This window comes from Emys orbicularis, chromosome 6 (assembly GCF_028017835.1).
Source record: "Emys orbicularis isolate rEmyOrb1 chromosome 6, rEmyOrb1.hap1, whole genome shotgun sequence".
Taxonomy (NCBI): Eukaryota; Metazoa; Chordata; order Testudines; family Emydidae; genus Emys; species Emys orbicularis.
The window spans coordinates 51,332,648-51,345,926 of NC_088688.1; the positions used below are offsets into that span (position 1 = coordinate 51,332,648).

Below are 13,279 nucleotides of genomic sequence, written 5' to 3' on the forward strand. Positions count from 1 at the left end.
TGATTGTTTCATTTTCCGCTAACTGGCGGGTGAGGAGCTCCTTTCTGAGACAGCAACCTGTTTGTCTGTTTTTCCTGTTTTCTGTTTAAGGTCTCTCATGTGTACAAGTATCCTCAAAATACTTTTTTTGCTTCTATTTCTAATTTTTTGTTATTAAATAGCAACAAATTTTGTAATGAATAGTTTAGTTTTGTTTTCCTTTGTTGGAATCTCTTTCTTGAGACCCTTTCTACAATTTGTGTTGTACCTACACTTGATTTCAAATATCTAGTTATTTTATCTACATTAATTTCCAATAATTGTCCTGAGTGCAACAGAAGACATCTGTGGTAAAGTAACACAAACCTTAAATTTACTTTATTTGCTTCAAAAATGCAAGATCTGCCTGAAGATTAGAACAATATATCTAAGATGTGGTGGATCTTTCATTACTTGAAATCTTTAAATCAAGATCAGATGTCTCTCTGCAAGATGTGTTCTAACTCAGTGTTTTGCAATCTTTTCAGGTAGGCGACACCTTATTTGCAGTAAAAAACTTTCATGATTTCCTTCCAATTTACTATAAAAGTAAGAGTAAAAATATATTAATGATAAGCCTTGGTGTGTGTCTTTCTGTCAGTCTGTTGATCTGTTGAAGGGTAAGAGTGTGTGGAGAAGGGAGTGAGATTTCCCTTGCTTTACATTGTAATAACATTTTTGATTCCTTGCAAACCTGATTACCTTTCATGACCCTCCTGGAGGTCATGACCAACTTGTTAAGAAACACTCTTCTAACTCAACCAGAAGTATGGTGCTGAAGCAAGGGCACTAGAACCTTTGTAGAAGCGAGGAGGGGCAGTGGTGCTGGAACCGGGGGCACCAGGGGGCCATGCCCCCTACTTTTAAACATGGCGTAGTTTGGGGGGTAGGAGGCAGCGTCCCCCCCCAAACTTCAAGCCTGGGGCAGGCGTGGAGCAATGCCGGCAGGGGCTGTACTTTGCAGTGGGGGAGCTAATAACGGAGAGTTGCACTGAAGGCCTTAGCTTTGGTGCAACTTCAACTTATTCTACCCAGTAACAGTGGTTTGACATCTGAAGTTGCTCTGGAGGCTTGGAAAATAGGAGTTATCTACATATATCAAGAGAGGACTATACTCCATGGACCCAGTCCATAGCTGATGTAAATCAGTGTACATCAGTTTACACCAACTGAGTATCTAGCCCCAGAAGTCCTTGAATGCCACATAGTACACTAAAATGTCTCATGCCTGATTCTCCACTCCATAACACTGGTTTTATGTTGTGTAACTTCATTGATTATATTAGCATAAAACCAATATAAAAGAATAGAGAATCCGGTCCTTCCTTTTTTAATGTGTATCCTTTGTGACGATGTATTTAAAGACAATGGTGTGTTTCTGCCCATACTATGCACTTCCTTGCTTTTGCAGATGTGAATCATAACCTTACTATTCTTTAAAATGTTCTCTCTGTGTATGAATTGATGGCAAACTCTTTTACTATTAAATCAGTGAAATAAACATTCAAACCTAACTAATGTCAAGGCTCTTTACAAATCTACAGATGAATACGGTGGGCCACACTAACAAGATATTCCAAATATATGAACCCTGCCCTGTAGAACAAACCCAACATTTAGAGAGACTTGGAAGGAAAAAACAAATAATTCTGTAAAAGATGCTTTGCACAAGAGTGAAACTGCTGTGATGTTTCCTTACTTTGTCACAACTGTTAATATTAGTTAATTAATCAAAATACATTCTCCTTTGTCCTATGTATGTCATAATTATTTTTTATTTTAACAGGAAAAGATTACTTTTATAAATGTGATAGTAGTTTATTATTTTGCTTACATGTTCATTCCAGGCATTCCAGGGCCACCTAAAGCATTCAGTGGCGGTCTCATTGCACCTCCATAGTTCTGCAATGATAACCAAGGGTCAGACTACCACAAAACAAAAAAACAAAACCAAAGAGGAGGGGGGAAAGAAAGGACAGCAGGTTAATGACTTCCCTACACACCTGTTGATTGGATAGGCCAGTGTGATTCATTCTTTCAGGAGTTTCCATTCTTGACTTAAAAAAAGAATTCTTATCCCTAATGAAAAAGTAGTATGCTTAGTACACTACACATATTAACAGTTCTTAAAAATGTATGTGTACTAAGCATACTTAAAATGCTAATTGTTCCATGAAGCTTTATGATACACGGTAGCAAACTCAATGGTCAACAAAGGTCAGAATCAATAACCGTTCAACTTTCATACCACGAAAACTCATTCAAAGACAGAAAAATAGATTTTTTTCGGGGGGTTTCACAGTTTGGAATTCAGATAGAATTATTTTTAATTGAACCTGGTTAATGAACAGGGTATTAATAACTTCCATGGGAAAATATTACAATATATTTCATTTCTATAACACATAAAATGATTGCTATACTCCTCTTGTAACCAATCTAAGGCAACTAACATGAAAATTATTCAGATAGTATAAAGGATGCCATAGAAATGTCTATAAATGAGCTATCCAAAGCCCTATTATAGATAAAACCAATGTGTGTGCTCAAATAAGATTTAGATCATGACATAAACTGACAAAAGCCTAGACATTGTGCTATTTTCCTGAAAGACTGAACTATTTAGTCAATTTTTTCAGTTAAATGTAAATAGAACAACCTGCCTTACCCCACATATATCATTCATTGCAGAAACTGTACCAGTCCTACTGAGTTTTTCTGATATCTTAGGCAAATGTATGTATAATAAAGCAATTTCTAAAAAGTAAAATAGTGTGTTTTGAGGAAGTCGGGCAGACAATCATTTACTTAAGAGAACCGAATGTCCTCAAAGTCATTATTGTTATCTGTTTTGCAATAATGTAACTACAATTCACTCTAGTTATATTATAACTGGATTACTGAACTTTAACTGGAGTTCTCCAAAGCAGTCTATTACACAAATCCATGCTCTAGGGTATTTGAGCATTAAATTATGCAGACCAGGGAGCAATCTGACAATAAGATTTAAAATGTAGACCCGATACTATATTTCATGTGTCATAGTGAAAAGAGATATTTCAATTACAAAAAACTTATTTCAAGTGAACCAAGAAAGGACTTCTGGGAGTAGGTTCTCTTGTTGCAAACTAGAAACCAAACCTGCAAGCGTTCCTTGTTTAGAATTCCTATTGAAGCCCATGGGAGTTCTAGACATAGATGGCTTGCATGAATGGGTTTGTGTATCAAGCTAATAAGCTAATTCTGAAACAATTGGAATGCTACCTTGCGTTCCCTTTAAATATTCATGTTTTTGGTGTCTCCCTGTACCAAAACAGTACCAAAATGACATCCATTTCTGGAGGAACTGTGAAGCTATTTAATTCTATTTTTCCATCTTCATTTCAGAGATCTGAGCCACCTTTCTTCTTTGGAGCGTCTTCCTGTTTTTTCTTTTCTTTATTTTGACAAAGGAACCAAGTCTGTGGGCCTAAGATCTTTATAGAACTCACTAGGAGTTCTCGACTGGAAGCATTTTAGTCAGGTGTCCTTACTGAACTTGAACTGAGAGAAATCAGATTAAAATCATTTGGCACATTTAGTAAACATAAACCTTTACAATTATATACAACTGCTTGCCTGTTGCTGAAGATGAAAGAAAATAATTAGGGTAAATCTGGGACAGCTGCTGCTAAGAAGGAAATCCAAGAGGAGAAGATGGATGGAGAGAGGAATCTGGAGAACAGTGAAGAATGAAGGAGTCTGACTAACAATTAGCAGCAGAGTTTAACAAAGTTGTTTTTGTTTAGTTATTTTTCCTTGTTTTATTTTCCTTTTCCCTTTCACTGTATTTTGTTTTTTTGTTTGTCAGTCATTATCCAAAAATTAACTACTGTACCTATGGCCAACTCTTAAATGAGGGAGAAGTCACTTAAAATAAAATGTAAAAAAGTTACATACTTGTGTTTTCAGTCTCCCTGTCCCAAGCACAATGTTAGGATATAAATATTCAGGCCTGTGTGCAAAGGCCTATACTTTAAGAATTTAGGTGTATTCTTATTACTTAGCTAGTTACAGAGGTATAAAAGAAAGAATCAAAATAACTGTCTGCCGGTGTAAGGGCCTTTTCTCACTGTGACAGTCTAAGGCCCTGTTCTTAGGCTAAGTAAGGTCTTTGGCTAAGCAGCAAAGGCAGCCATAAGCTGGGAATTGTACGGTCACATCCTCACATTCCAAACTAGTCACATTGAAATAAGGCACTCTGGGGCTGTTAGAAAGGTGATCCGATCTATCGCCTCCAGAGAAAGGGAAGAGCCTAAAAGATTTAAAGAAAACGTAGTTTGATAGCATCCTGTCTGGCAAGAACTCACTTATCAATAGCTGGGGTGTAAAATCCTCATTTCTGTATTGTTCTATCACTGTAGTCTCCACTTCCCTATTGTTTGTCTGTATAATCTCTGTCTGGTTCTGTGATTGTTTCTGTCTGCTGTATAATTAATTTTGTTGGGTGTAAACCAATTAAGGTGGTGGGATATAATTGGTTAAATAATCATGTTACAATATGTTAGGATTGGTTAGTTAAATTTCAGTAAAATGATTGGTTAAGATATAGCTAAGCAGAACTCAAGTTTTACTATATAGTCTGCAGTCAATGAAGAAGTAAGGGGGGAATGGGAACAGGGAATGGGGGTGGGGGAATTGGAATCATGTTTCGCTAAGGGGGGGGGAATGGGAATAGGGACGCAGGCAAGGCTCTGTGGTGTCAGAGCTGGGAAGGGGGACACTGAGGAAGGAAACTGGAATCATGCTTGCTGGAAGTTCACCCCAATAAACATCGAATTGTTTGCACCTTCGGACTTCGGGTACTGTTGCTCTCTGTTCATGCGAGAAGGACCAGGGAAGTGAGAAGGTGAAGGAATAAGCCCCCTAACACACAAGAATATAGGTCTTAACACCAAACAAACTGGACAGCAAAATCAAAACTAGTGTACAGTCCAAACTTGCTATCTAGCTCAAATATGGCCTGTCACCATGACATATGGTATTTAGATAACTTTTTTATATTTTGTGTCCCTTAATCTCATTTACATGAAGGACAGGTCTACACTAAAAAGTCTACACTAAAAAGTTTTACTGGCATAGCTATTTTGGTAAGGGGTATGATCTTTTGCCAACATAGTTATACTGGTAAAAGTCCTAGTATAAGTCTGACATAAACTGACATAAGCTATACTGGTATAAGCACTTTTATACCAATATAACTGTGTGTACACCACAAGAGGTTTTGCAGTTTAACTATACCACTATAGTACAACCAGCAAAACCCTCCTAGGCCTGGTCTACACTAACCCCCAAATTTGAACTAAGGTACGCAACTTCAGCTACGTGAATAACGTAGCTGAAGTCGACATACCTTAGTTTGAACTTACCGCGGTTCAGACGCGGTCCACACGCGGCAGGCAGGCTCCCCGTCGACTCCGCGGTACTCCTCTCGCCGAGCTGGAGTACCGCAGTCGACGGCGAGCGCTTCCGGGATCGATTTATCGCGTCCAGACCAGACGCGATAAATCGAACCCGGAAGTTCGATTGCCAGCTGTCGAACTACCGCGGTAGTGTAGACCTGGCCTTAGTGTAGATTAAGCCTAAAGCAGCTTTACACTCTCTGGCAGTGTAAAAGGCCCTTAAAGTGGGCATGAAAGGCCCTGTAAGTTAACTCGCCTTTCAAGTTATTAAAACTGTTTGCTCAGAAGACCCCCACAGGCAAGTGAGAAGGATAATAGATAAGCATGTATCTATAGAAAAGACTACTTTGGAAAACTCAGGTCTGAGAGAATTACATAGTCCCCTCCAGTTTTAAAGAGAATAAAACTGAAAATCATCCTTGCTAAAATTGATATCAGACTTGCCTACTGTGTGTAGCTAATAATGCTAGCATAAAGTGTGAGCTTAAATTCATGACCACAAAGCTTAACTTTCTACCACAAAAAAGCAAGTGGCAGAAATACTGAAGTGCTGTAGAAAAACCAACATATGTTTATACACATTTTTGTTGGTTACACATGCAGAATTGGTTGCTACCAAAAAGAGTCATGGGTTAGAAAGAAAGAGCTACCTAATTATTCAAAACTAAAGGTAGATCCCATTGAACAGAGAAGTCACTAGGGAAAATATCTGAATGAAGAAATCAAAGTGTAGAGGGATGAACATAACCCAAATATTCTTCAGAATAAGATGTAAGGCCAAAATGGCTATAACAAGCAAAAAAACAAAAAACAAAGTTAGAGACCTGACTTACAGAGGAAAAGTGATAATAAGCAATGGACAATCCACTGGGCTAACCTTTTTGGAGATATTTCAGAATGGATTTAATTTCCACTTGACTTCATTCTTGCAAGTGGAAAATGTATAAACTTTTACTAAAAAACTTTCACACCCTTGGTGAAGGAGGATCTATATAAGTAACTATAACCAGGTCAGCAGTGGGAGGACGGCTGAACCCAGATGTTCAAGCTTGCTGCTCTTCTTGAAAAGCAGATCTAGAAAGACAAGGCTAACAATTGCTATTTGCAGGTGATATGCAGGCACCATCCACATGCAGTATGAGTAATTGTGTACATTTAAAATCTTATGCCAAAAAATCTAGAGTGCGGAATTTGTGATCAGAAGTTTAGTGGCTAGAGAAAGATCTTTATAAAAATTAATTAATTTTGTTTTTGCCACACAGACTATGAATACTTTAGCTGTATTGTGGGGCTAATTTTCCCTCCGAAATAATATAAACAATAAGGTTAGGATTTTCAAAAGAGCCTGAGCCAACTGCTTAGGCACCTTTGAAAATCCTAGACTTAGACCATAATATGCATTAATTGTGGAATAAACTTAAGTTTTCTGAATGTTTTAGAGTTATATGGACAAATACGTAAGCCTTTTTATTTGAATTACAACTGTATCATTCAAAATAAATTAAATCAGTCTTTATAAAATTTTGTAAATAAAATAAATTTTCTTTATAGTTCGCGACTTTGTCAAGTTTTAACCGAGAATATATTTTTATGATAGAGAGAAAATCCCTTAAAAATGTTATTAGAAAGAAAAGTGCTGACATATTTCAACTTTAATTCTAGTACAGCTGTGACAAAAAGGACTCTAAAATATCATATGTATGTGTACTGTAAATATAGACACACATATTTATGCAAGGTACCTGTGGTCCTAATGGAACCATTCCTCTTGGAGGAGTCATTCTCTGCATTGGCCCACCCATGTTTGGATGCCCTGAAAAAAATTACACAACTTTAACAACTGTGATGCATAAAAACACTTCTAAATTATTGACAAATTATTGCTTCATGGTTTGAAAAGCATTTAAGCAGCTGCAGTGGACTTTAAAAGAAGAGGTGCTGGATGCAAGTTTGGGATGCAGAACCTTTCTAAAAGAAAAAAAAAAGGTTGATATTCTGAACATACATTTCACATCTAGTAAACAGGCACTTTACCTTGTTGTCGTGTTGGGTCCATCCCACTGGGCAATAATGGCTGACTTCCCGGGACACCTCCAAGTGCCTACACATATATAAAACATGTTAAGAGGAGATATAAATTGTATTTTAAACAGAAAATTCAGGTAATTTTGTTTTTAATTTTGAAACTGTTTCTGAGCCAAGTGTAAAGCAAAAAGTTTAACTCTGCTAAAGACATAGGACAAGATCTTACAATTGGATCCACGCACCCGTGTGGCCTCGTGGAGTTCCATTGACTTAAACAGCTAAATGTGAATATTCTTCAGTATTTATTTTTACCTAATTTTCTTTTGTTTGTCCCTAATTTTCTTGTATTGTGTATCCCACCTGGCTATGGAGCATGGGGCAATGTCATTTCTTGATTCTGGGGTCAGTTTTCTCTATGTTTAAATTTTGACATCCTCTCTTTCTATTATTTTAACAGCTACCTTCCAGGGCTAGAAAGGTGGCTTTGTGGTCTTCTCAGATGCTCAGCCACAAATAGGCCACCTGGATGGTACTCAAAATGCAGGGTAAGGTAGGGCTGGGAGGTGGGGAATGTTGTAGTTTCCATCCTCCCTTACCATCCAAGGACATTAGTTCCAAGATATACCCTCTATACTCCTACAATGGAAACAGGAGACTCAGCTTAGTCCCAAATCCTGCCTTCAAGCATGAAAATATAATGTGTTGTTATGTCCCGCTTGGCCCAAATGCAGCATAATCCCCAAGTTATTATCTGTCCTTTGAGTTTGTTATAAAATAGTTATATTTACAATTAATTTCTCTAGCCTTTTGCACGAATATCTGTCTGTAATATAGTCATCTTACAAAAATCTTCATCAAGAATGGATCTTAGTCTGGAATGGTGTTTCAAAAGCCAACTAAAATTAATTTATTCATAATAAAAATATTTATCTGGAGTAAGTAAATCTGGTGTTATTAAATGCATCTGATCAGGTAACACTGGTATTGCTTAATGAAGGAACTGATCAGTTTACCTTGACTGCAAAGAAATATAAGATTGTGGTGAATTTTTATTATTTTACATACATATGTATATACATACATATATATATATAAATATATTTATTATTTTATACTTTTACACATACACATACAACACGTTCACTCTAAGGTTGAGGTTTTAATTGCAGAAGTGTCAGGAAATTAAAGGTAACGTTCACAATGTTCCTTTTTGATTATACATTACAATAGTGTATTTCATTATATGATTTATGGAACATATAGAGCAGGGATCGGCAACCTTTGGCACGCGGCTCGCCAGGGCAAGCACCAGGGGCGGCTCCAGGCACCAGCGCAGCCTGGGGCGGTGTGCCAGTCGCTGTGAAGGTGGCAGTCAGGCAGCCTTTGGCGGCATGCCTGCGGGACGTCCGCCGGTCCCGCGGCTTCGGCAGCAATTCGGCGGCGGGTACGCCGAAGGCGCGGGACCGGCAGATCACCCGCAGAAACGCCGCCGAAGCCGCGTGACCAGCGGACATCCCGCAGGCATGCCACCGAAGGCCGCCTGACTGCCGTGCTTGGGGCGGCAAAAAACATAGAGCCGACCCTGGCAAGCACCCTGGCGGGCCGGGCCGGTTTGTTTACCTGCCGTGTCTGCAGGTTTGGCCGATAGCGGCTCCCACTGGCTGGAGCAGGTAAACAAACTGGCCCAGCCCACCAGCGGCTTTCCCTGGCGAGCTGCGTGCCAAAGGTTGCCGATCTGTGATATAGAGTTTCATCCTGTGTCATTTTAGTCAATGGGAGCATTATCGTTTACTTCAATAGGTGCAGGTTCAAGATAATATGTAGGAGCAAAAAGTAAAACATGCAGAAGTGTCAAATTCCACGAAGTGGGATCTTGTCACCTCTGCCAGAGATGACAGGTGGCATGTAGGGAAACACTAAGGACTTTACTCTTGCAAGACACCCAGGCTGGAGATTTGACTCATGCAATATTTGGAACATGTATGGCTATATAAAGAAGTGCAGCTTCCTTCCACTGTATCATATTGTATTATTGCTGAGCAGTATGTCACATTTTCCTATGTGATCAAGTAAGACAGTACCCTACTATAATGCATGTGCTCGAGGAAGAGTTATGGTTACCATGGGAATTTTAACTATGATTTTACTGACTTTTGTGTAATCAAAATTTCAACTTTAAAATTGCATTACAATAGTTTATCACTTTCATGTACTGCTTATATTATCTGAAACGTAATGATAGGCAATGTTGCCAAAACTGGTAATTCATGAATGTGGCATAATGTAAATGAATTGCAAGGGCTGTAATTCACTGAGATTATGCTATAGCTCTAAACTGAAAACAGTGTAATGTGCAGACAAAAATAGCTTCTGAAATTAAAACAGCAGGTTGGCAGTAGACTTTATAGTATTCACCACATCCAGCTTTTACCTGCCAGTATTTAAACAATTTAGAAATATATACATATAAAAAAGTGGAAGTCAAATGCTAGAATGTCTTTGAGTAACATATTATTGTAAGGTACAGCAATCAGGAATTTATTTTATACTGAATTACAGTATACTTATAACAAATGTTTAAAGCAATGATAACTTTTCACTTACAGTATATAGCCCCTTCCATGTACAGATCAGAAAGCAGTTAATAAACTTTAATTAAGCTACCCACCTCTCCTATGCAGTACATATCAATATACCCTTTTACACCTGGGCAAAAAGGGGCAGACAAAGATTAAGTGAATTAGAAGTTACAGAGGTTAGTAGTCGATGGAACTATCAGAAATGGAACTCAGGAGTCCCCTGTATTAACCACTATACCATATTCCCTAAGACAGTGGTTTTCAACCGGTGGTCTGCAAACCCTGTAGGTCCACAGACTATGTCTAAAATTTTCAAAGAGATCCATACCTCCATTTGAAATTTTTTATGGGTCCACAAATGAAAAAAGATTGAAAACCACGGCCCATAAATGTGTGTCCTTGATATAAGACTCTTACCTGATTGGGTATTCTTAAAGGTGGCCTTGGACCTCCAGGGTATCGAGGGGACATAAAAGGCTATGAAAAAAGGAACATAACCAAAGAATTCAATTTAGTTCAGAAATGTTTTATGTAGTAACTACATGTATAGTTCCTGTGATCCTCAAATCTCAGGAGCTCATCTTATATACTTTGACAACAGTATTTAGTACATTAGTCTGCAGCACTTAGCAAAACTATATATATATTTTAAAACTCTTTTCTGAAGATTAGTACCAAGCTGCATTTCTTAAAAATTTTAATACAGCTATTGTGTAAGCAGAATATGAACAACTCCATGCATAGCATATGTAAAATGATAAACTATTAAGATTACATAATCAAAAATGGAAGGTTTTGACTGGATAAAAGGGAAGTTAAAAAGCCTGGAATATAAAATAAAATACCCTTGGAAGAGTTGAGAAGTACATAATAACAGAATAATACAAAATGTCAAGTACTTTATCTTTTTACATTTTCATTTTAAAGAATACAAGGTTTATAATAGTGATAGAGGATTTGTATTTCAGGTTTGGTTCACATATGTATCTAGAGGTCTGGAGACTTATCTGAACTAGATTATCTAAATTACTGAGCTCTGCTCACATACCTCATGTAATGCAACCCTTTCTCCCCACACACCAGTCTACCTACCCCATCCAACAGACCTTGGTTCATCATCACTTGGTGTTAGCTGAGTGTCCAGTGAACCTCAGCTGCCATTGTAGTACATAGGAGAGAGCTAGTCTTTAAGATAGATGGGGAGCAAACCAGTTAGGAATTAATATATGAAAGTCAACTCCTTAAATTGCACCCAGAAGTAAACAGGAAGCCAGTGCAAACATCAGAAAACAGATCTAACATTCCTGTGAGGGGGCTTAACCCCCACCACCTGGGCAAGGGAAAGAACCCTAATTAGTCAAGCTATGCATCTGGGGGGTGATTAATTAACTGCCTTCTGGCCAGAGGAGGAGGAGTTATGACTTATAAGTAGACTGAAAGAGCTCAGTTGGGGAGAGACTGCAGAGGAGACAGATTTCTCTGGCCGAGAGAAGCCCTGGGATAGGGTTTAGCAGACAGGAAACAACAGAGGAAGAATATTACGGGAGCAGGTTAGGTTCCTGCAGGGGAAGCCTGAGGTAGGGCCAACAAAGGAACTAAAGCGGAGTCTGAAAGGGGGGAAGGGGTATAAGTTTTAAGATTCGTTTGTTCATGTTCCAGTGGAAGTGGTTTAGACTTTCATGCGAGTTGGTTAGAGGGCCAAGCCACAGAACACCCGGAGGAAGTCAGGAGAAGACAAAGGCTGGGAAAGGCCATCACAGAGATGAGGGAGAGCCCAGTAGGGGGTGCCAGAGACAATGATCCTGTCCAACACTGTGACCAGAGATGAGGGGGAGTGCTATTACAATTCCTCATGATTACATTTTCAAGCACGACAGCCCATGAAATCGTCACCAGCTGTAACTTTCAAGCTGTCTTCAAATTCAACCATAGGTAAAACATATTGAATTATTCCCATCTAGAAGTCAGAAAGCAGAGATCATGGTAGCAAAGTCTAGATCTGAAAGGAAAGGAGCAAATGTCTAACTAGAAAGATGATAAAAAGAGTGATTTTGGCACCTAATAACACCTGTAATTCCAGAAGCAGCTGAAGAGCCTAAAGCATACTTCAAATTGTGAATATTTGGACACAGAGAAGACTATCCCTGCAATTATCAGGGCAAAACCTTCCCTTCCACAAGCCTTTCCCTCAGGGTCTCTCAGACCAACAGAGTGGAAATTCTGTAGAACAAAAGCTGAGCTGGAAGTGTTGGACTTACTGAGCTCACTGAAATGGCTGGAGCAAATGACTGTACAGTGGTTTTAATGTTATGCAGCTGGACAAATTAGAAGATCCCATTATAATGACTGTAGGTTTAAAAAAAAGTCTGTACTGAAAAACCCTAAACAGGGTGCAGAAAAAAACATTATTTTTCTGTTACAGACATTCATGACAAAGAAAGAATTCCAACAGCTGGTAGAGGAGCAAAAGATACATTCTATTTTTAAAAAAAAATCAGTCTTCAAAATTTCATTTTTCTCATTCTAAAGCCCAGGAAAAACCATCAGAAAAGGAGAGAATGTGTTCCTATTAGGAAAGTCTTTGAATAGGCATATGTTGAAACATCAGCACTTTTTCTGGTTACATTCTGGTTCAGACAGTCAGGAAAAGTGATAATGATTCAGCATGACTTCTGGACAAGTTACAAAAGTCGGATTCCACAAACAATATCCAACAGGATGCAGATGACATAGAGACTCTGGCATCTTTAACTGCCTATTGTTACTACTAGCTATTTTTGTTCGGTTTGCTGTTAAGCTTTAGCCTGCTTGATTTTGAAATATAAAATGTTCAAGATTTCTTGTACCTAGCAACCAGGGTTTGGGTTAATTCCTATAGATAATAATCCAGCAAGTGGTCTGGCTCTCAAGAAACCTCTTTTATTTAAATCAACATCCTTTCTGAATACTGGGATTAGAGTTTGTTTACTCCCAAGTGAGGTTAAATTAATATTTGGATACCGTTGTTACTTCTTTTTACTCGTTTTCATATTTAATGACAAAAATGTGCAAATAAATTGCAAAATTTGCAATATTTAGGCACCTAAATATAAGTAGCCTGATTTTCAGTAATGATGGGTATCCACAATCCTACTGAAACCAGTGGGAACTGCAAGCTCAGTATCTTTGAAAATCAGGCCATTCTTGTTTAGGGGCCTACATTTGGATTAAGGGGCC

At 38.3% G+C, this 13,279-nt stretch overlaps 1 protein-coding gene across 2 annotated transcripts in view; it reads right to left on the reverse strand.

The window, feature by feature from the left end:
- Positions 1-13,279, reverse strand: part of SSBP2 (single stranded DNA binding protein 2) — a 284,138-nt gene that overhangs the window by 40,986 nt on the left and 229,873 nt on the right. For both annotated transcript variants that reach the window (XM_065406924.1, XM_065406923.1), the window contains 4 exons: positions 10,481-10,540; positions 7,494-7,560; positions 7,202-7,272; positions 1,853-1,920 (listed from right to left, as the gene is read on the reverse strand). In XM_065406924.1, the coding sequence (XP_065262996.1) occupies positions 1,853-1,920; positions 7,202-7,272; positions 7,494-7,560; positions 10,481-10,540 (266 nt within the window). The remainder of the gene's footprint in view (positions 1-1,852; positions 1,921-7,201; positions 7,273-7,493; positions 7,561-10,480; positions 10,541-13,279) is intronic.